The 23,985-nt window shown below is 35.9% G+C and overlaps 1 protein-coding gene across 8 annotated transcripts in view; it reads left to right on the plus strand.

Moving 5' to 3' along the window:
- Positions 1-23,985, plus strand: part of CUL2 (cullin 2) — a 52,767-nt gene that overhangs the window by 13,887 nt on the left and 14,895 nt on the right. For 7 of the 8 annotated variants that reach the window (XM_074832382.1, XM_074832373.1, XM_074832427.1 and 4 more), the window contains 11 exons: positions 5,767-5,872; positions 10,660-10,742; positions 13,484-13,570; positions 16,513-16,609; positions 16,702-16,812; positions 17,750-17,912; positions 19,051-19,175; positions 20,790-20,897; positions 23,150-23,209; positions 23,606-23,734; positions 23,839-23,925. In XM_074832382.1, the coding sequence (XP_074688483.1) occupies positions 5,767-5,872; positions 10,660-10,742; positions 13,484-13,570; positions 16,513-16,609; positions 16,702-16,812; positions 17,750-17,912; positions 19,051-19,175; positions 20,790-20,897; positions 23,150-23,209; positions 23,606-23,734; positions 23,839-23,925 (1,156 nt within the window). The remainder of the gene's footprint in view (positions 1-5,766; positions 5,873-10,659; positions 10,743-13,483; positions 13,571-16,512; positions 16,610-16,701; positions 16,813-17,749; positions 17,913-19,050; positions 19,176-20,789; positions 20,898-23,149; positions 23,210-23,605; positions 23,735-23,838; positions 23,926-23,985) is intronic. The other variant, XM_074832410.1, reaches the window with a different exon arrangement.

Genomic DNA, 23,985 nt, shown 5'->3' on the forward strand with positions numbered 1-23,985 from the left:
ACTGTCTTGTAAAAGTCTCTAAAGGGTATGACTTTATGAAAGTATGATTTCTCTTCAATAATAAAACATACATTGTAATGGGAACTAAAAGACCCTCTCGCATGAAGGCAAGAAATAATTCAGTGCTTGATTAGTAGTCATGACTTTTATGCACTAGAAATACTTCATTAAGTGTTGTGTTACTGTTTTGGTTTTTTAAGAGAACATTTTGGGTGGAAGTACTTAAGAAGTCCATAAGAAGATACTCTGGTTTTTATAAAGCAGTTGGAGTTCTTTTCTTACTTGCACACCTGGTCTCAAAAGTAGTATTATAAATTAGTTGACTCTGTTGTATCCCATGATCTAATTTGTATAATTCTTCCAGCAATGAAAACCAATTAATCTTTGCAGCTGGAAATGTTATTTTAAAATGGATTCCTTTAAAATTTCAATAGGTTCGCACCTCTGCTTCTTGAAATACTACTAAAATGTGAGACCCTTGACTTTTGAGCAAAATTCATAAAATGCGAGACCAATCATGTGACTGGCAACGTAGTCAAATGTTTTCTTTCTTTAATGTTGGTTTTATTTTGTTTTTTTCACCCAACCCCCTGGGTGCATTTAGCTAGGAAAATAAATTTGGATTCAGTTTGAAAACTAAAATCCCATACATGCTTGACTAAACCAAGCTGATAAAACTGATGGAATAAGGAACAATTCATGTTAAATAAATTTCTTCAGTTGTTTTTGTTAGTTCTAGTGATAAACATAATAGATGAAAACAAAAATGATGCAGGACACTGGGGCTTATCAGTGTCTTGGTACTGTAACTTTTCATAGGTAATTGTACTTGTAAAAAAAAAAATATATCTGTTTTGTGTACCTTTATTTCAGGTAACGAGGGTTTACTTATCCAGCAAATGAAAAAAAATTAGTAATTTCAATTAATTTCAAACACGGCTAGAGTTTTAAAATCCTGAAAACTAAACACACGTAGTACAGCTTTTGCTTTGTTCTGTTTTGTCTTTTCTTTTTTAAACGCTTGTAATAATACCAGTTTATTAATCTATAGTAATTTTTAGTTCTTTAGGCTAATCTTAGTTCTCTTTGTACTTTTGTGAGACATCTTCCACCCCTTCCAGGATTAAATTTCAGACAGTTTTGTCACGATAGGAATAATTTGTATTCTGATTCTAAGCATATCATAGTAACCTATAACACAGTTCAAACTGATATTAGTCCCAGTCCCCTTCTAATTTTTTTCAGAATTAAGAAGCTGTTGCTCTTAATCTTGCTTAATAATTATGTAACGTAATATGGGGAAGATTTAAACAAATAAGTCCCATCAACATTTGAAACCTAACATTAATAATATTTTTCTATTAAAACTTCTTCCACTGAAGGAACTGCCTTCATTTTAGTCCATAGAATTTGGTAGACCTGGAAGGTTTACTTCTGCATCAGATATTTATTATTGGTCTTATCATTTTGATATGGCTGTTGGATTCATATTTTAGCATCTGCAGTGCTTTGTCATAATGAAATGGCTTTTATTTATTAGCTAATTCTCAAATTGTGGTAGATGACTTTAACCCTATTTTACAGATCTGTGAACCAGTGAGTACTTCATCTGTGCTTAAAAGTGAATCAGAACAGATACTGGATTATGAAAATTTCCAGTGCTGAGCACTTTTATGTGTACAGTACTAGACACATTAGAGCATTATGCTTGTGTAAAGCACAGTGGTTCTACTGCTTTTAGTATAGCTCTTGAGAAGTCATGTTTTCATTAAAACATTTAAAAAAAAAAAAGTAGGTGTGAACTAACTTCTGAAGGTGATCCATTTCAACCTTATGCTCAGAGTAGAGGCTAGCTTCAAAGTTAAACCAGCTTGCTTAAGACTTTTTTTGAGTCACATTCTGAGCTCCTTCAAGGACAGAGATTTTGCTGCCTTTATGAGCAACCTATTTTAGTGCTTGATTACTCATTCTAAAAAATTTTCCTGTATGTCTTTTTGGAATTTGTCATGCTACAACTTGTGTCCTATTGCTTCTTGTCTTTTCTCTGTGCTCCTCTGAGAAGAGTTGATCTTACATGTCTCATGCTCTGCACCCTAGCTATTTCAGTGAGCTTTCTCTGTACTCTTTTTGTACACATTTGCTCAGATTTGTTGTATTTGGGTACTCAAAAGTGGTCATAATATTTCAGGTATGTCCTCACAAGTGCTGAGGGAACAATCACCTCCCTCCACTTGCTGGTACACTCTCACTAATGCAGCCAAGGAGGTGGTTGGTTCACTGTCAGCTCCACAAGACAACTGCTGACTTAGTATGCACCCATGAGGAACTCTGTTCATAACTGGTCCCTTTACAGATTTAACACTGCTAACCATATGAATGCACATGGAAGTCACTGAAAACATTAATACAATTGCTAATTCCTGTTATACAGTAATGTACCCATTTATAACTTTGTCATGTGGTTGCGTATGCATTGTTGCTTGCAAAGCAATTTAATTGTGCGAGTGTTAGGTTGAAGAAAATCTTGAAAAACAAGCTAAATGCTTCTGAAAACTAACTGTAATAATTAGTCCTAGCTAATTAGTTATTTTTTTTTTAATTGCCTCCTATACATCAGAACAGTGAATGGTATTGCCACATAGGGTCTTTATCCATTTCTCTGCCCATGAGCACTTGCAGTGGCCTGTAAAAATCATTCACAGGGTTCTCTTGGTGCAAAATTCTGAAAACAATTTCCTCAGCACGTGGTCAGGTTTATTCCTGTATGCTATTCTGCTAGACTTGGATGCCATTTTGGGGGCGGTGGAGAAAGAGTGGTTACTCGGAAGTTTCTTACTTTGGAGACCTTTTAGAGGAGGAAAAACATCTGAATAGAAGGTGTCTACCCATTTTGCTTAATAAAGTATGGTACTTTCAGAAATGCATATAATCCGATGTGGTATTTTGTGGTCTCATATTGTGAATCGACAAAGACTTAAAGAAGGTAAATTCTTTTGGGTTTATCATGGAGGACATAAGAAAATAACTGAGAGCTGACTTGAGACAGGTATGCTCTTAGGTTTATTACATTCAAGCTAAATTTCACAATGTCTATTTTGCCAATGCTAATATTTGTTTCTTATCCAGAAGTACGTAATTCAAACTACTAAAACCAAATAAAACTTTAAGAGAAAAAAACATACATCTAATATGACAAAGCATTGCAAAGTTTGTCCTCAAGGACACTGAGATGTGGAAACATTGCTTTGGGAATATGGTCACTGTGTCTAGAATAGTAATCTGTGGTTAGAGTATTGTCCTTGGTTGATCTAAAAGTACCAAATAACATGAAAGTTACCAGGTAACCTCTCCCAGTAATTATCTACTCATCTAATTGTTAAATTAGTTATTGCAGGTTTGGGGTTTTTTTGCTAAATTCCTTGTAAAAGAACTTATCCTTTTATTTTGCTGAATTAACAAATCCTTTATATCTGAAAAAAATTACCCACCAAAATATTCATGTACCAGACATTTTCCTGATACTGTTAATTTAGATGGGACACTGTCTTTCAGTATTCCACTCTAAAGCAGATATTTCTTTTGAGTAATCCTTGTAACATTCCTCTAAATTCCAAACTTCTAAATTTCTTTATGGAGTAGAAGCTTGATAGGTGTGTTTTTGAGGTTTGGGTACCAAAAGGTATATTGCTTTACTAATACCATGAAAGGAAACAAACCTCAATTTTCTCATCTTGTTTGCCATTTTCCTCATCAGATAGTAAAGTGTGAGCCTGCACAGGCGCACTCTCAAGTAATTGGGCCTGAGCTGTGTGATCAGGTATTTCAAATTTTCACCTGAAAGTTTTATCTCAATAGTAGCAAGAGTCTATGGGTAATTTCTGGTATTATCAATTCATGCCCAGACCTTATCTCCACAGTAAGTTACAGATGAACCTTATGGACTGTCTTCTAAAAGTAAGAAATAGAGACGAAGCATTTAAGGTGAAAAATGGTTTATGACTTCAGTGGAGAAGTTGATTTGAGATTATACTATTTGCACATACTTTGCAGTTATTTGCTCCTGCTTGATTCTGGAAGTTGATGGTAGAAGTAGGTGAAGGGGAGAGGAAATGCGTGCAAATTTGGCTTTGGTTTTGAGGCAGAGTGTGGTGACACTCTTGCCATGAGTGGTTCTGCCTGCCCGCTTCTTGCCACCTCCTTTTTGCTTGAGTCAGGTAGGTCTTTGCACTGGTACCTGATCTAGGTTAAACTTGTTTATTTACTTGTGACTACATTAGTTTTAAGATGGATCAGTTACCCAGTCTGGGTTTGTTGAGAAGGCATGTACTGATGGAAGAGAGAGGGTGTGAATGAGGAGAGCATAGGGCTTTCCTTTTTAGCAAGCTTAACAGGAAAAAGCAGAATGACAGCTGCTGGCTTTGTTCACATGACAGGGGGTGGGAAATATCATCAAGGAGCATGCCTGCTTAAGGCTTGGGTTCCAACTATTCTGGATGTCTACACAAGTTTTATATGAAATGGCGGGCCTGTAGCCTTCTACACAGACTTGCATTTGCAATTTATGATGATTATTGATGGTAGCAGAGCGGTTTACAGTACTGTATAAGACCCTGGAGTATGAAAGTAGTTTAGGCCAGTATTCCAGTTTGTCACCACTGCACTACCACAAGCCTTCCTTCTTTGGACTCTGTGTTGTCCTAAATCTTTCAAGTTCACAGGTTTCCATAGTGTGTTTCTCTTCTTTGCTTGTCATTTGCCGCCTTGCACAAAGTGTTCAGACATCATTTGTCTGGTGCAGCCCCAGAAGCTTGAGTCTCTTTAAGTGCTTCAGTAATCTGTCTCTCTTCAGTGTCTGAAACTGGGCGTCTCAAAACTGCTAGTTGGATCAGAATTTTTTAAAAAACCCCCAAACTTGGTTACCTCATTTAAGCACTAACAAATAAGTGTAGTTATGAAAGATATTAGGTTTTTTTTCCCAGTTATCTGGGAAAGAGAAGGAGAATGGTTCAGTTTAAAAATGTTATTGCATTCTTTAAAGGGAATACTGAGAATTAAGAGAATTATCAGGTCTTGTGCAGAAACCATTTTCTGTTCTTTATAAAAACTATGCATAAAATAGTAAATACTAAAAAAAGTATATATGACATTTCTTCTTCATAAGTGTTAATTAAAATAATTTCTGCAAATTCTTCTTATCTTTGAAATTTGTAATACAGCTGTTTGCTAGTTATCATGACCTGAGTAAGGGATCATAACTGACAAAAATTGGCCCCATAAAAGTTGACACTGTTTTTGTGTTTTGGTTTGAGAGAAATGCAAAATAATAAACAGTACAGATAGAGGAAAGTACATTTTACTTAAAAATATCTGATACTCAGGAATGTTTTTAGGTCATTAAAAATAAACTATCACTCTAATGCTAGTCAACTGCTCAGAATTTAGCAGTTATTTTGCATCTACATTTATGAGTAATAGGGCAGTGTTTGTTGAAAGGTTGGATTCTTACACAAGTATATTGCACACCAAGAAAATACTGACAGTATATCAGGCTGCTGTTTAATATCTTGGTTACTAACACTACTGTTTTAATATGATGTAAAGTCTTTTAAATTGCAGTCATTTATATTTTAATAATTTCCTACAGATAGCAATGGCATATGTTAAAAGAGGTTTTGTGATGTGGAAGACATTCCACAATTCCAAATTTATTTAAAAAAAAAAGCTTAACTTTTGCCTGTTTTGATTAGAATATCTTTATTTCTATAGGTACCTCAACACACAGTTTATTAAGAAGAACAAATTGACCGAAGCTGATCTTCAGTATGGTTATGGAGGGGTGGATATGAATGAACCATTGATGGAAATAGGAGAGGTAGGTATCTCTGAAAGTAAGAGTGGATATAAACTATATTCAGAAGTGCTACAAGTTCAGCTTTGTCCTTTTAAAATTTTGACATTTTGGTGTCACAGAATCTGAGCAGTTAAATATGGTAGAAGATGTGAGCACTGAATCCCTTGTAAAATGAGATTACAGTTTTGATGTAGAAAAGTATAGTGACCTAGGGGGGAAAAAAGCAAATATGAAAACTATTGGAGAACTTCAGTTTAAAATGCGATAATAGATACTGCTTTGTAAAACAACCTTGCTTTATTAAGTGACACTACTATCTAGAAAATATTTTGAAGAATGAAAATTTGGTTTTCAAAACACTTGAAATATTACTTTTAGGCTTCTATTTCTTAATGTCACAAAGCGTAATAGCTTTTTTTGAGAGTAGTCTTCTGTACATCTTGTTTTCTAATGCAAGCTCTTTCCTACTTCTACTGTAGCAACTTGGATAGGCATTTTGAAAGAAAAAGTAACCATTCTGTACACAAAAATATGATGTAGGAAGGGCTTATCTTTAAAGAAAAGGTAATTCAGGACAAGCACAAGGGTTTTGACACAGTTACTAATGTAAGTTGGAGAGGCTGAGAGTAATTTTTAAATGCCTATAAAATGAAAAAAATTGTCATCAGTAGGACTACCTTCTGAAATACCACCCTGTGCACTTCAGCTATGCAGAAGTGATGTATACATAATTTCTGTCACTTCATGGCTACTCTTACCATGAAATACAAGAAAATAAAACAAAAAGACAATTTTACCATTAAAAAAAATTTACATTTACATTTACCATTAAAAAATCTTTACAGTTTTTTGAAACAAACTTTCAGTATGTCTTTTAAAGATTTTTGAAAACACCTTTTCAGTCTGAATCAGAACTGAAATTTTGAATACAGTTGGGTATAAACTTTTCTTTTGAATGCTTGTCTGTGTATCTGTTTGCTTTCTGTCTGCTAGCTGTAGAATGAAATTTATTCTGTCATCATCTGTAGGGGCGTATTGATTTTTTTCCTTTCCTCTACATTTGCCTTTTTCTCTAAAAGAGAAGAGAACACGTCTCTTCTGGTTTGGAAAGCTAGAGAAAATGCTTTTTTTTCTCTTGATCAGAACTTGACCTGTCAATGATTACTGTTCTAGCCCTTTGATTTCATTGTGTTAAGTAGGAGATCTCTGCTGCCTTTAGTTAAGAGTAAGGAGAGATTGTGATGCATGAAGAAGCATCCTTTGTGCTTCTGACCCAGCTACCCAGCTGATGAAGACTGTACTGCCAGTTGAAATTGCTAATCCTCTGACAGGTTGGGGGTGGGCTGAAAAAACCACCAGAAGCATTATATACTTTAAGTCAAGGCAATTTAGAGAAGGAAATTCTTCTCTTGTCTGCCTCTGCTGTCACCAAGGCTTGCTAATCGGTGACATCTGTAAAGGCTTATCAGAGCTTGGAAGTGCATATTGCTGCACTGTTTGTGGTATCTTCAAAATGGCATAAGTGTTATTCCTTATTTCCTCAGACTGAGATGTAGCTGACTCTGTTCCCATGATTGTTGGAGGTAGTCCTTAGCTCTGTGTGAATGACTGTGAGTTCAGCTGCTTTGGGGGCTGGGAATGGGGCTGGGAATAGGTCTGGGCTTGTTCTTGGGGCTGGGTGTTGCTGATGTATTAATGAATTCTCCCTCCATTTCAGTGTGCTACTCCATTCTGAGATATCATCCAAAGGATAGTGGCAACTTCTGTCCATAACTTTCTGCCCTAGGATGTGTTTACCAAACTAGAGCAAACAGCAGACCTGATAATTCAGCTTTTTTTGAGTATTCCATTTTCCTTGTGTTTGTGGAATCATAAGCAAGGCAGAAGGACAATGACGCACACTTTTCTTCAATCTTCTCAGCAGTTGTTCCTAGGATGGTGCACCCCTAGCTCAGCATTTGGGCAGATTAGGGGGAGGGTTGAGATTCTTAAACTGTAGCTGGCAGCCTTTGGTTTTTGATGAAGATGTTCAGATGATGATGTCTGGAATTCTATTAATGAGTTTTTCATCATCTCACTCCCCAAGACTCCTTCCATTTCTCTTTACCAAATACTGTCTTTGCAGTCTGTCGTAGTGGGAGGTAAATCTTGGATCTTGAGGCAGTAAAGTTCATTACTGCTGTAGAATTAGGTTTATGGCAGTTGCTCCTTTGCCCTGAAAAGAAATGGAGACTTGAGTCAAGTAGTTTAATGCATTAAATTGCAGCACTGTTTTTGGTGAATTCATTGCCCCAGAAATAAAAGTAGTTCGCATTTCTTGACCTAAGACACTCATGAAGTTTATCAAGTCTTTGTTCTGAAAGCATTTTCTCTTTCATTATACTTCCTGTTTAGGATTCTCTTTTATTCTTTGGATTGTACTAGAGGCTTTGACAAAAGTCTTTATTTCAGTTGTTCATTGCTTTAGAATGGAAGGAATTATCATTTATCCCTTGCTAGATGACTGAGATGATCTGTCCTTTATCTACCCAAGAGCAAACATGCTTATTTTATATATAGTTCTCCTCAGTTGCAGCATGAAGTTACAGAAATAATACCAAGTATTTGTGGAAGCAGAACTGTACTCTTTATGTACTGAAGTTTCTGTCTCAGTGTGCTAATGAAACTTTGGGAGCTTTTCAGTAATCTTAAACGAGTACATGCTTGCTTAGCTCTTCTGGAGTGTGTAACAGTACAAGATACTGGAGGTGCATATGTAATGTTTATGGGCATGGCTTCAAACAGTTTATCATCCTGATAAATGTTCCAGACATTAGTAATTGTTGTACTAGGAAAAATACAGGATGAGATCAGTTGTTGAAAATAGTTTGTTAGTGCTTGCAAAAGATTTTTTCTGTCCGTATGTTATGAATGCATGGTGAAGGATACTGCTTTTGGGAGTTGAGCTCCAACACCAATTTCAGACATCTGAGTTTTCAATGACTCGATGGGAGCCCTGAGCTAGAAGGTAATTAAGATGTGCCTTCTATTTTTTTTTTTACCCCATCATGGGGCAACAGATTCTGGGAAACAGAGGAAACTGCCATGTTCTGTATTGTCTGTTTAGGTGGAGAAGTGAGATCAGTCCCTCTCTTCAAAGAGAAGAAAGTCTCTTGAACCAATACATGAAATTGCTAGATTGACCTGCATCTAGTTTACTTGACAAGAAAATTCCAATAGGCAAGTTGAAGCTGTTTCAAACTGTTAAATCAGATGTGAGAAGGACCATGCTAGAGACCACATTGCAGAATAGTTACTTGAGGTTGTCCCCTTCACTTTTTAGTCACAAAACATGTTAGTCTTGCCTTTTTCTCCAGAACTAGCTTCTTTCAGCATTCTGTGCTGGATGAGTTCCTGATGTCTTAGGGAAACTTCTCCTCTAACTGTTCTGCTACTACTCTTCACAAGGCAAGACAGTGAAAATCACTCCTAATACAACTTTGATTTCAAAATGTTATCTGTCTTTTGATTTATAAGCAAACCATTACCTCATCTTTGAACCTGCTTATGATGCAGCAGGGTCAGCTTTGCCTCTCAGACTTCTGTACCCTGTATTACACACTGGGTGCTGGATAGCTGTGATAGAGCAAATTCCTTTGTCTGCTCTTTAAAAGGAAGATTTATTTCACAAAGTGGATCAGATTGGATACCTAGTTGATAGCTAGATGCCTGCTTTCAGTTAAGACATACCTGATCAGTATTTAATTTTTACAGCTGAGGACCTGTTAACTATGTGAAAGCTTTCTTAGCAGCAATATTCCCTCTGTCCTCACTGATTTTGGTAATTTCACTTCCCCAGTCTACTGCTCACTGGTAGGTGTTTTTAGACATCTCGGATGTGTGGGGGTATTTGCCCATATGTGGGATCACCATACCCTTTGGGCTTTAAATCTGATTTTGACTTAAGTGTAAAATCTCCTCTGAATGATTGCGGTTGTGTTTTTAAAAATGGTATGGTTTGGGAGCAATTACTTCACCCACAAGAATTTGAGATATTTGAGTCCCTTTGACTGATCCTTCGAATGATATATTAGGAACAGGGTGACCTATCCCTAATAGGAAGGTGATTTGAATTCCATTTAAGGCAAATATTAGCTTGCTAGTGACTTTGCTTAAGCTATGTGAATCTTGGTTTGGAGATGCTCTCTGTGTGTTGGGTATAAGGGTTCTCTATCTTTGACTCTGACCTCTGACAAATTGGCCAAGAGACATTCTGCTTGTCAGCTGAGGGTTATTTTGCTATCATTTTTAGAAATACCTGTGTCTGCATACATTCAAACACTTCAGGTAGAAAGGCATGTGACTTACGTATTACTGTGCAGATGTTTTGTTATATGTACACTCAAAACCTGCTCTCATAACCAACTTATTTAGGGCCCTTAGATGCATTTGAGAATCCTTGATAGTGTGGAACCAAGGAATAAATCAGTCCTATTAGATGTGTAGGAAGAATGCAGACTGGGAAGCACGCACTCAGGAACTGCCTGACTAGAAATTCTGTGTGTGACACTGCTAGTGTACAGACCTGTATGATCTTTGTCCAAATGCAGTCAGATGTTCTAGAAGAAGAATGCTAAGATAATATGTTAACATATTGACAAATTGTGTGTGTCTGGGAGGTAAACAATTTAAAAGGAGAAAGAAGAGGGTATCTAGCAATTTAATTTTTAAAATCCTGAGTGGGGAATTGCATCATCTTTGGTATTGTTTTGGCGGTGTTTTTTGTATTTTTTTTTTAATTGCTGTAAACTTGTGTTATGTCCTGACAGCTAGCTCTTGATATGTGGAGAAAATTAATGATTGAGCCACTGCAGACCATCCTTATTCGTATGCTCCTCCGAGAAATAAAGAAGTGAGTGCTTGATTATTTTTTGCTTTTACACAATGTGGGGGTATTGCACTTTTACTTTGAAATGTCTGGGGACTTTGACCAAATTTTTTTTTTTAAATAGCTTCTTACCTAATGATGTCCTATCAGTTTTTGTCATTGTAGCTACATATTTGTGGTTTGCATGTGTAGAAAAACTCTGAAAATAAATTAGTTAATTCACTGTAACCTGAGGGTAGTGATCTTTTCTGTTTCAGCAACCCTTCTTACCAGTGGGACCGGGGAGTAGTTGGAATAATTCTCCAGGTCTCATAGGGTGCCTTTTGCCTTTTTCTCCACCTGATCCTGACTGTTTATGGCTTCTGTGCTGTCAGTAAACTTAAGGACCAGGACTTATGCAAAGATTTGCTGAAGCCAGAAAAGCTATGTTGCTTTGCATGGGACCCAGAACAATTCTTGCTTATCTGCCAGGAAGACTAAGCTTCTGGGTTTCTGTTGTTCAGATGAGTGACTTCACTTAACATTCTTGGTACTTTACTTGAATGAAATAGAAATAATTACCGTTTTGTGCTTTGAGGGAATTTACTATTTTATTTCTGAGTACTTTTGTTACTTTTAAACAAAGACCCTGGTAGTTACAGGGCTTGGAGCTTTTTAGGTTTTGATTTAAAACCTTTATACTATTTAACTCCTAAAGGATCTTTTTATTTATGAATAAACAGAAATTTTGAAATATACTAGAGACCTTGTGTGTAGTTGTAAGTTCCATCAGTTTCTACACTTTTACTACTGTTTAGGGTAGCTCCGGAGTTGCCTAATGCCTGGGGTTTTTTTAAGTGATTGCGTGCCTGACTCAGGTGACCAGGCTAGTGTAGGTAAACTGAGAGAATGAAGTGAATTGGCTGATTGAGGTTCCTTGGATGTGCAGTTGGTGAGAAAAAAGCTGTATTTATAAGGTAATAAAGACAAAAATTAATATTATATTTTATTTTTCCTTCTGGAATTGAATTTTTGATGACTAACTAACATGATGTCTCTCTTGGATGGTATTTCTGAAGCCAGGAAGTGTTTATTTGCTTTCAGCTGTTGAACCATGTTTCCTTTGTAACAAGTGCTAATACTGCTTTATCTGTATGTTTACTATAACAATTTATTTTTACTAAATGAAGATTCCCTAATTCATGATGAAGAAAATTCTGCTTTGTTACTTCAAGCACAGTAACACTGAAGACTCATTTTAGTCAATCTGTATATGCCACTGGTGGGTGGGAGTAGAAATCTGTGTTAAAACATTTTTTGTCTGATGCCTCTTCAGGTAAATACATACCATTACTTTTGAGACTGACTGCAGACCTCGCAAGGGTATTTAGAGTCTGTTACTGACTCTGTGGGGCGTTAGATCTTGAGACTGTAATAAGTTGACGTTATTTGTTATTAAATTATTTGGAAAGTTTTAAATAAAACTTGAATCATTGTCTCTAATGGTTGGGTCTAGATTTACCACCCCACCACCCCATTATTAAGGATTTTTCTGTGTGATCTCAAGTTAATTCAACTCTGTTTCTCAAAATATACATCTAATAATTTGTATTAAGTTTGTTATAGCCACTTTGTGATATGCAAATCATGTAATGAACTATATGAGAGAACTTCTTACTATAACTGTTCTTCCTGGTATCATGAAATGTAGGGCTTCCTATGGATATTTTGAGGATGGCCTTCGCATGTAACTATAGACTTGTTGCTGTTCTTTGATATGTTTCCAGTGGTCAGTACAGTTTATAAGAGGCAATTTTAGAGACATTGCTGCAAACGACTGTTGAAGTCTTTTAGCATTGAGTTCAGCTATTCAGAGATTAAACAAGGTTTTTGAGGAAATTGGTATCAATAAGTTACATTTATCAGAGGTGCAAGAGTATGCATGGGAAGATTATTACCTAAAAATTTAATAAACTTACTAATACATGTATATACTTAGAAACTTCTCAGTTAAATGCCTTCTTAAGTGTAGTACTTAGGTGTCTGCATGGTTCAATTTATTAAAATGTTTTACAAAAAAAATTAAATAGATGGGACAGGGGAACTTCTTATAACCAGAAGATTTTGCGTAGTATACAATGATATGCGGAGTTGATAATCAACATTGTAGTCAACTGGTTGCATATAAAAGTATGTTTATTGCTGTAATGGAAAAGGTAGGGGGAGCAGAGCCACAAATTTTGCTTTCAGATTTTATCAGTGTATTTAACTGGAATTTTAAAAATACTTCTGACTAAAATCTCAAGCACATCAACTTTTTAGAAGCTATAAACTTCTGCGATACACTGTATATTAACAATAAACTTTTTTGGTACATGAAAATAAAGAAGTACATGTAGTGACTTGTGATTCAGCTGAACAAGATGGCTAAACTGATCTAGGAGTTTGCTGATGCCAGAAAGGAGCAGGCTGTGCTCTGTGACCTTTCTTGTGCTGAATTTGGTGCTCATCTAGTCCCTTAGTGAACCAGCTCAACTGCTAAAATGACAGCAAACCATCTTGGCTAATGTTTCTCCAGATTGGCATGATGAGTCAGTTCAGCAAAGAATTAGTTGAGTGCCAAAGCAGTGCAAGAGAGATAGAGGCCTGTGACTGAGCAAAAGGGAGCAGGATTAGTCACCTTGAGCTGCGGAGAATTGTTAAATCACTTAAGCCTGTCTTGTCTGACTGCACTCCTCTTTATATAGAGTTCTGAATATAACACACTTTCTTCCCCCTCCCTCTAGCCCAAGCACTCCTCCTACAAGGCAAGCTGAATATCAACTTACGCATTTTTGTTTCAACACAACAGGAAGCCGACAAGATCTCGAATTGTGAGAAAATTCATCTATGAAATTCTTAAACAGAAATAATTTGGAAATTTTTCAGGTGCTATCTCAAATGACAGTGTGATTAGTACAGACTAACCAGGAGAGGCTTCTCTACTAAAGATAACTAACACTTTCTAACTAACTGAACCTATTCCTGTCTAAGCTGATACATTAGACCATTTGTTTTGAAAGGAGAGCTATTGGGAGTTGTTATTTAAAAAGTATTCGAAACAAGCTCTTCTAGTTCACAGTGAATTCTGTAGTTACTTGGTCTCAATAGGCCATTGGTCTGACATGGCAGAACACTTCTTTTTGAATGATGGAATTTTTTAAAATAAATACAGTATTTACTATTGTACCTTAAAGTTTTATTCTAAGGGGTTATCGTAATACACTGTACAATACATGTTAAACTTCCACTGTTAGTTTTTGTCTTAAGATAGGAACAAGATAGAGTTAATATAAAACAACCCAACTTCCTTGAGCTTGTGTTTTGTAACTTTCTCCAATTTTTTTGAAAGAAGAAACTCATCATCATCTGAATTAGTGGGACTTGGGTTTCTAGTGCTTTATTTTTTTGTCCAGATTCCCCACCAAACATCATCATTCCCTTCTACCCTCCCAAGATGTCCTGTGACATCCCTGCTTCAAACTGTGTGGCAGCTGCTCTGTAGCTGTATGCATCCATATTGCTTCCTGACTACTGCCAAGAAGAAAAATATACACTTAGACTTTCACCTTGGTGGGGTCACCAATTTCTCTCATTTTAGTTTGGCTGATGTTCTCGTTACTACAACTTTCACAAAAATCAGCCTTGGAACTGCCGTCAAATTTTCTTGAAACTAGCCATTTGCTTTAAAAATTCGTGGGAGCAGAGTGCCATTGGTGTATATAAAAGCCTGAAGATACTTCCAAAGCAGGCAGGGCCCGTTACATGCTGTGTTCCTTTTCGTCTATCGCCTTCATGCCGTCCGAGCTGTGCTTCGAAAGCCTGTATCCTCCCTTGCAGCTCTTCCATGGAGCGTCTGCCTCCTCTACTTTTACAGCTTTTACCTAATAATACATTGACCTTCGAATCCCTTGGGCCTGACCTTTGCAGCTCCCTCTCCTCCCACATCTGCCTGGGTTGAGGTTTGTGAAGTGGCCTGTGACCAGAGCAGAGGGGAGCTGGGTCTTCATCTGTTATTGCAGTAATGCTTCCCGTGTTTGTGTCACCAGTATCTTTGCAGGTCCAGAACCCAGCATGCTAGAGGCAGACTGGACTGTCACTTGACAGAGCCCTGCCTTGTAATATGCTTAACTTGTAGTTACACATCTTCCTGCATTCACTGACATGGTGCTGTGTTCCCAGGCTGCATGCATCCTGCAGCTTACCCTGCCCGTGGGCCCCTCTGGGGTAGAGCTGGGTCCAGGCCCTGGGCTGGTGTTACACTTCTTCCCTTCTGGGACATGCTGCTGCCTCTGCTGTCCTATAACCAGACCCAGCAGAGGGGTGTTGGCAGGAATGCAGGGTGTAATTAGATGTACCCAAACCCAGATTTAGTCTGTTAGTTCAACTACTGGAGCCAGGGGAAACCTTCCTGTCTGCTAGGGGGAAAAAAAATCAGACCATCGCTGCTGGAGCAGTTACCAGTTAGGTCAGCTCATTTGTAACGGGTGACCAAGCATAAACCATACAGTGACTGCTCGTAAGCTGTTAGAAAGCTAGTTTTTTCCATCCATCATGAGCTTAAGTTTTCAAATCTTAGGACACAGTAGTATTTAAAAAAAAAACAAACATAATCAACAGTGTTGTGAACATATAACTATTGCCTGGTGTATGTAATACAACGACTTCTCGTGTGGCTGTCCTGGTAAACCTTCCGAGCTCATGGGCATCCTCTGTAGTTTTTATCAAAACCAAAATGAATGAAATCAGCAAAATTATTTCTTCCCCATTCCACCCCACCCTAGATGAGTATGTGGTAATGTTTGAGTTTGAAGTATTTTTGCTGGCTTTATTTTTTTAGTGAAGTCTGGGTAAAGTAAGAGTTTTTATTCTATATACATACCTATATGTGTACATATGTATTTAAAAAAGGAAGACCTTTGAAATTGCAATGGCTGATGCTTAAGTGTAAATATACCTTTTAAAAATAATATTTTAGTCCTATTTAACACCTTAGGAGTTAAGGAGTATTGTTTACTACTTTGTAAAGCGTATGTGAAAGGTGGTCTGTTTTAGTACAACTCATGTTTTAAGAAAGTCTCTGCTGCTCTGAGTGTGGGTCTGTTATTTCCAGTCTTTGCAAAGGAGTGAACACTAATGTTTTTAGCATGCAAAACGCTTGTTTTAATTACTTTTGTTTTCAACTGAATGGGACTAAAGGTAGTATTTTCTTTACTTGAACTCGCTCATTTGAAGCTAAGATTCGAATGGAAAACATAAGGTTTTCCTTTTCCAGTGTGTGATTAAAAGTTGTGATGATGCATCAAGTATGTTATTTGTTCTACGTGACATCTACATTTTGAACAGTAGATATTCAGAAAATAAAATAGCGTGCTTCTTAGCGTAACACTGGCAAAAATTATTTTTTGGCAGAGGCAGGAGTATGAAGGTATTCTATTTAATAAAGGCTACAAATACAAGATGGAACTTATGTAACCTTTAATGTACTTACTTAGAGTATGTAATTTGGAATACTTAGATCCTTAGCAAACGCTTGGAAATTTCATGACCTGCAAATGCTTTTGAACAGTTTATGAATTGCTATCTCAACAATTTAAATGTATAGGAGAGAAAGAAGAGTACATTTTTTATTTTGAGATTAATGTCCTTCAATTTTGCCAATTTAAGCGAAGGAATTTACTGGAAAATGTTTTCATCCAATTTTATTTCATTCAGTTATCAGATGAGTTACACTAGATACCTACATTCTCATGAATGTTTGCTTTGCCTATTTCAGTGATCGCTGTGGAGAAGACCCAAACCAGAAAGTAATCCATGGGGTTATTAACTCCTTTGTTCATGTTGAACAGTATAAGAAAAAATTCCCCCTAAAGGTAGATACACATTTCTGATTTATGTTTTTAATTTTGAATGTTAATTTGGTATATGCATTATTTGTCCTTTTAAAAAAAATTCTCCCTTTTAGTTTTATCAGGAAATTTTTGAGTGTCCTTTTCTGAATGAAACAGGGGAGTATTATAAACAAGAAGCTTCAAATTTATTGCAAGAGTCAAATTGCTCACAATACATGGAGAAGGTAAGAGATTCTTCTGTACGCCTGCAATAACTAAAATCTAAATTTAATTTACTGATGATACATGTTTTCCTGTACAGTTCCCATAGTTATTCTTTCTTGTATGCTTTCATGCAGTTTAGATTGTACTTTTTAGTGGCATGGGTAGTCTGAATATAAACTACAAACCTTGCCTATACAAGACTGGGAGTCAGTCCTTGATGTTATACTGTTCGCACTAACAAGATAGAGGAGTTGAGGAGAAGGCTGTGAGATTGCTCATGCTTCTTATGGTTAAAAGCAAATGGTCACACACCTGAGATGACATTCAGGAACAGGCTAAGGCTTCAATTAAACCAAAAGAAATGCAGGTTTGTTTGGTCTACCATTAGCAGGCTGTAGCTGCACTATTCTCCCTAGGCTCCCCTCATATTCACTGGATAGAAGTACTTTTATGTCAGTATTCATATGACTTATTTTATGATAATGCTTATTTCCTTCATTGAAGTTATAAAGAGAGTTTTTATTAATAGCTCAGATGTACTCCTGTACCTTTTGAACAGATGTTTGCGTACGAGCCGATGAGTTTGGAACAGTAAAGTGATTCTTATGTAATTAGGTATTGTGGTAAAACTTAGAAGGAATAAGAAATGTGGTATGAGAAGTTGGGGAAGACTGGACACAAAGTTGAAGGGAAGATGAAGTTTTGAGAACTGCTGAGTGCTGTTAAACATCTAGTAGTGATTGAGCTTAGTCAGTACTCAGAGTAGAAGATTGTATTAATTCAGCAATAGCCTGATTCAGAAGAGCAAATTCAGTTTTTCAGCATCCCAGACAAGTTATTTTTTAAGTGTGTTACTTATTTGTGTCTCTCATTCTACATACGTACACTGTTGTATATTCATGGTTTTATATTGGTTGTTAGTATTTCATTAGCAATCAGCTGACAACTTGTCTGTAGGTTTTAGGTAGATTAAAAGATGAAGAAATGCGGTGTCGGAAATACTTGCATCCCAGCTCATATGGCAAAGTGATTCATGAATGCCAGCAGAGAATGGTAGCTGATCACTTGCAGTTTCTACATGCAGAATGTCACAATATTATCAGACAAGAGAAAAGAAGTGGTAAGTCTCAACGGTCACAAAAAGCGTGAAGTGGTTTTTGGTTTATTCATTTAGCATTGCAACTTACTATCTTTATTCAGTGACCTTCTATGCGCTTAAGCATTTTCAACTAATACATGTTACTTATCTAGGAAGCTCAATTAAACCCTGAATGACTTTTTTCTTTTACCATGTAATTCATATTCATTCTTCCAAATATATAGTCAAAACCTTCTTTTTACTGTTAACAACCCTTCTTTCGGCCAGTACTCTTTCTCTTTCTTTGTCTTAGTCAGCTTAAAAACACACTGAAGTCCTGTGTCCTGTAGAATTGATCATATTTTATGCTTGTGTTTTCATTTGTAAACCAATGGTTCTGTCATTACAGACTTCATCATCATTTGACAGGTCAGGATTATAAAATATTTTGGCTTCTTTTCATAGCCACTTTTTATTGTCCTGAATCTTTTGTGACCTCTCTTCTGAAATCCTTTTTACAGAAGCAGATGCTCTTATAGTTATATTCCCTGCCTGACTAAAAAAATTATGCTTCCTGATGACTACATGGCTCTTGAAAAAATGCTTGTTCTTGCATGGAAGATGGTATTTATTATGTGAAACAAATTATTTTTCACAGTCAAATTGTTTCTAATTCGGTTTCCAGAGTTTTGCAAATTTGATCAGCTTGGATCCTTTTTTTGAAAAAAAAGTCATAAAAATATCAGTTGCTTATTTACAGCTTTTCTAACCTGAGAAAAATTTTAAGCCACCGCTGGAGGAACATAAAAAGTCAAGAAGATATCTAAACTGATTTTAGTCAGTTGCAGCTAAGGGAGATTTAGGGAGGCCAAGGATTAAAATAAACTGGCACAATACTTTTCCATTCTAGGCCACTTCTACTCTTGGAGTCTCTCCTAAATAAGCAGTATTGGAAGAGCGAGGTAGTCACAATGGCAGTACTCAGTAAATACTGATATTAGCCCTATTCTTTCCTTTTTTTTTCTTTTGTCAGTGATCCAGTGTATGTTAATTTTTTTTTTCAAAACAGTTGGTCTTGTTTCAGTCTTTGAAAAGTTCTGTGTGAGATTATGATACTATATTAAGTGTTGATTTCTTAGTGTTTCTAAGCATATTCTATAAAAATGTATCTCTGTTTCAGACATGGCAAATATGTATACTCTACTTCGTGCTGTGTCAAGTGGTTTACCTCATATGATTCAGGAACTACAAAACCATATCCATGATGAGGGCCTTAGAGCAACCAGCAATCTTTCTCAGGAAAATGTGAGTTTCCTCAGGCAGCTGAAATTACCTATTTGATTAACATTCCTGATCAAATGTTTACCCTTTTCTTTTTAGTCTATTCTGTTTTTTTTAATTTTGTCTATATGAAATTGGTTTGGAACATTATGGATAAATTGTAACTTCTAATCAGCACGCTTAGCTGTGCAACACATATCTATCCTGAGAGTTGATTGTTGTGATCTAACCAGAAACAACTACAGCTAGATATTTCTCATTGTTGTTTGTTTAATGCTGTCATGGCAAGTAGGTCCTTTTGTTCCATGTATGTATCTTTTTTTCTGAATTTCTCTAAGTCAGTGGCATTTGCCATTCTGGTATGTTAGGAACTAGTGGTTCCTTTTAGTTTAATTAAGTGTTATTTGTAAAGGCCTGACATTCTGTCCTGATTTCATTGTGGTGTTTTTCACTAATAGCTTTGTAGTCTCATATTTTCATGTAATTTCTGAAAATAGTGTAGCTTAATTATTTTACTACAGTGTGTTAAACTTTTTTCAGTTCATACGTATTGAAATGACTCAATTCCATTTTTGCTCCTCTAAGAGCATTGCTGTTCAGAAACAAACAAACTTTTGTTTGGCATTATATTTGTACATGTATACATCTTGCTGTCTAGATCTGTGCTCACTTCAGGATGGTGACTTTAGCCACCCAGTGTATCTGTCTAGAACAATACATAGATACAAACTGTTGTACATTGACTCTTTTATTGACTGCATGGGAGCGCTTACTCTTCCGTAACTCCTGTGTGCATACTGAAAATGGGTTGAAGTCTTTAGTAGTATAGTTTGCTTTCAAAATATTTTTAGGTTTATTGAGCTTGTTCTTTCAAACTAATAGTGTCTACACAGGGAAATGAATGCAGAGCCATGAGGGTGCTGAAAATTCACAACCTTATGTAGATAAATTCAAAATGTGAAATACTTGCTCCGCTGTGTAGATTAAGTACTTTGTCATCAAAACATTTTTAATGTGTGACCTGAGAATGCACTTGGGGAGTCCCATGATGCAGCCAGTGCATTTCACACTGTTGCATTGCTGCCTGCCAGCTTGTCTGCATAGGGACTCCTGTAATTCATATCAGTCATTTCTATACAAAATGTTCTGCTGAAATGTGGCACGCTTAATTTGATCGGTAACTGTCCTGTGTAGGAAAATTCAAATGGTTCAATAAGGTTTTCTGTCTGTGAAGTCATTGTGTAGGAAAAGCAGCAGTTTACTTATTTCAGTAGCTTTTCAGCTTGATTGCTGTATTTACGTGTTAGCATTAATGATTTTTGAAAGGACTAGTAAAGGATTTTAGGGTGTGATGGAAAAACGTTAGACAGCATGAGAGCAGTATAGACTCAAATCTGTGTTTGGTAGCAGGACTGTATATGTAGCCGTAGACTTTTTATTTCTGAAACGTGCTCAAGCACAGTAGTGTAAGAGTACAACACTGCAGAATCCATACTTTCAAAGACTTAATCACTATGATTTTGACTTTTATCAAACAGAATATTTAGGAAAACAAGCACAACTAATGGAGATATGTTTTTGTGTAGATAATACTACTTTCCTCCTTAACTTGCTTTCTGTTTTATCTGCCTTTTTTAGATGCCAACTCAGTTTGTGGAGTCAGTTTTGGAAGTACATAGTAAATTCGTTCAACTCATCAACACTGTTTTGAATGGTGATCAACACTTTATGAGTGCACTTGACAAGGTAACTTTTACTTAAGTGAAAAAAGCATTGGAAAACAAAATGTGGGACCCTGTTTCAGGCTCACCAGAATTCTTCAGGACATCAACATATGTTCAAAGATAGAGTTCTTATGCAGTTTTTCTAGTTTAGGAATGCAATGGAACAAAAGGCAATTCAGTGTTAGGGGAAAATATATGTACAAAGGAAACGACTTTAATACTTAACTGTTTTTGGAAAAAAAGACCTTTTCATCAGAATTCAAAAGACAAAAATAGAGCTGACCCATTTAATGTAAATTTAAGTGCAGATAATAACTAGAAAAATTGTGTGTTTTGGGAAGTTTGTTAACTCTTACATGCATTTGAACTTGAATGTGCTTGCTGTCATAATGTTTAAATTCTGCATGCTGATAGTATTACTTACACAGAAGCTTTGCTTAGATTTTTCAAGTTGACCACAAAGAATATCTGAAAACTTACATATACTTCAATCACTGTCACAATAGCTAACTTTTTCCAGGAGAAAACTGCACTTAAATAAGCCTGTTCAGGGAAAGAGGCTTGCTGTTCTTTTCTCTGAAATGCGTAGCCATGAAGGTATAACAGTTCTGATTGTTATAATTTTTATTATTGTTAGTGACTAACCTTATTGTTCTTGTTATTATTATTAAATTGTGTAAAACATGCTTGGGCTCTTGAGGGATTGAGTGGCTTCTCCTCAAAAAAGAAGTACATTTTATCTAGTCTGTTAATTTCCCACTCTTTCCCGTATCTCCTTGTATCTTTTTCCTAGGGAGTGCACTTACTACTTTCCTATCCATAATTTCCTGTCACAGGATGCATGTATACATTTCATTGCTCTTTTGTGGTGTTTACAGTAATCGCAGTTTGTTGTTAGGGTCATAGTCTAAGACTTGATAATTTTTAGCCAAGGTTAATCTGGTAAGACATAGTGATGAAGATACCAGTGATAATATCAATTGTAGTTATCCATCTGTATTTGTGATATTGAGAAAATAATTACTTAGTATTTTAAAACAAATACTTATTTCAGTACCCTAATACATTTCTGTCTCAATTGCAATTAATGTCATGTACCAGAAGGTGGAGTAATATGAGATTGACAACTACATTTGCTGGCACATAGGCAATGTACTTTTTCCTTAAATACATCAATTCTTCACTTCAATGATCTTTATTATAATAAATATTTAGAATATTAATCTGCTGTCAGTTTTTCATGGTGGATATTAAAATTGCTATTGTTGCCTCCAGTATTATTGCAAAAGAGTGTTCTAAGCTTCAAAGAGTTTTGTAGTCATGCATTCCTTTCTTACAGGGATTCTAGGGACCTATTATCAAATATTGGAATGTTGAAGCATTGTACAAAAGAGTTTCTCGTCAGTTCTTCTTTATGATAATAACAATAATAATGTTTTCCTTCCATAGAAGGAAATATAATTCCTAGGAACTACAGTCATGCAATATTTGTGGTTCGGTATTAGTTTAAATTGTTCATTTGAATGTGGTATGTAGTTTAGAAACTAATCTTGACGATTCTGATATGTTTGTTGACAATTTACCTTTTTTTAAATTCATTTTTTACTTTAAATTTACTTTTAATGTTTTTTAAAATTTACTTTTATTTCCAATTCTAAACTGGCGTTATCTCTTTCCTTTTCTTTTTCATCATGTTCAGGTTTTCTTCGGCTGCTATATGTTTTCTGTACAGCCCTGCTTCAAATTTCCACTTTCAACAATATTTTTTTTCCTCTTTATCAAAAAATCCAACAGTGAAAAGATCTTTCCTTTCTTACTGTTGTGAGCACACCATGTATGTTTTTCAGCTCAAGATACATGCTGTTGATGTGCTGCTGCTCAAATCTACTTTATCTGCAATTATTCATCAGTTTCTTTCCATCCATACTTTTGGATCATACATATTGCTGTATACCAAAATCTTCATACTTTTACATTTAAGTTTCTAATTAGAACTTTATTTTTCTCCTTCTTTCTGCAGTTAACTTCTGTTCCTCTACCCTTTCTACTTTTACTTAAATCTCAACAAAAATGTTCAACACACAAATTCTCACAAAGCAGTAATTCAAACTCTTTTACTCATTGTTTCTTTTTTGATCCCTTTTTGTGTAGTTCAGTTTTACAGGGTCTTGGATGGTCTTTGCCCTGAACGTGTTTTTTATTTCTTCAAATTTCATGAAAGAAAAAGTTTTAAGTCATTTACATTTTTTCTCTTTGCTCTGTGTTCTTATGTAGGCTTTGACATCAGTAGTTAACTATAGGGAGCCCAAGTCAATCTGCAAAGCACCTGAGTTGGTAAGTGATATATTTTATTACTGTAGAAAGTAGTAATACTTTTTTATAATTGTCAAATGAATTGGCATAGGGTTCATCACATGACTATCCATTTCTCACACTGAGTCAGCCTCAGGTGTGTATTTCAGTAGTAGTAAATAACGTAACCTGCACACGCATTTTGTGGTTGTGCAGAATTGGTGCGGTTGTAACTTTTGATGCAGAATTTGTATTTTCTGTGGATGTAGTATGTATTGTTCACCTGTGAATGCAGCCCTTGTAATAGAACGTGAGAGTGTAGGCTGTGACTTATTTCATGCTTTAACTTTTGTGTAGAAGTTTGGAATACCTTGGCATACATTTGTTCTCAAGCTTGACGAGTAGGTTTGGGCTTGTTTTTTCTTTTTTTAACTTGAGCTGGCCAAGTACTGTGACAACTTGTTGAAGAAATCGGCAAAAGGAATGACAGAGAATGAAGTAGAAGACAAACTTACAAGTTTCATTACTGTTTTCAAATACATTGATGACAAAGATGTGTTCCAAAAGGTAACTTTTGATATACAATAAATGTTAAAATGTTACATTTAAAGTATACTTGAAGAATGTGCTTATGCTTTTAAAAATCCTCATATCTGATTTTTTTAATGCAGTTCTATGCCAGAATGTTGGCAAAAAGATTAATTCATGGTTTGTCTATGTCTATGGATTCTGAAGAGGCCATGATTAATAAACTAAAGGTAATGTAATATTCTTCTGATGCGGAATAAACAAACATAGGAGTATGTAATGTTGAGAGG

The sequence above is a fragment of the Strix aluco genome, chromosome 1, assembly GCF_031877795.1.
Source record: "Strix aluco isolate bStrAlu1 chromosome 1, bStrAlu1.hap1, whole genome shotgun sequence".
Lineage (NCBI taxonomy): Eukaryota > Metazoa > Chordata > Aves > Strigiformes > Strigidae > Strix > Strix aluco.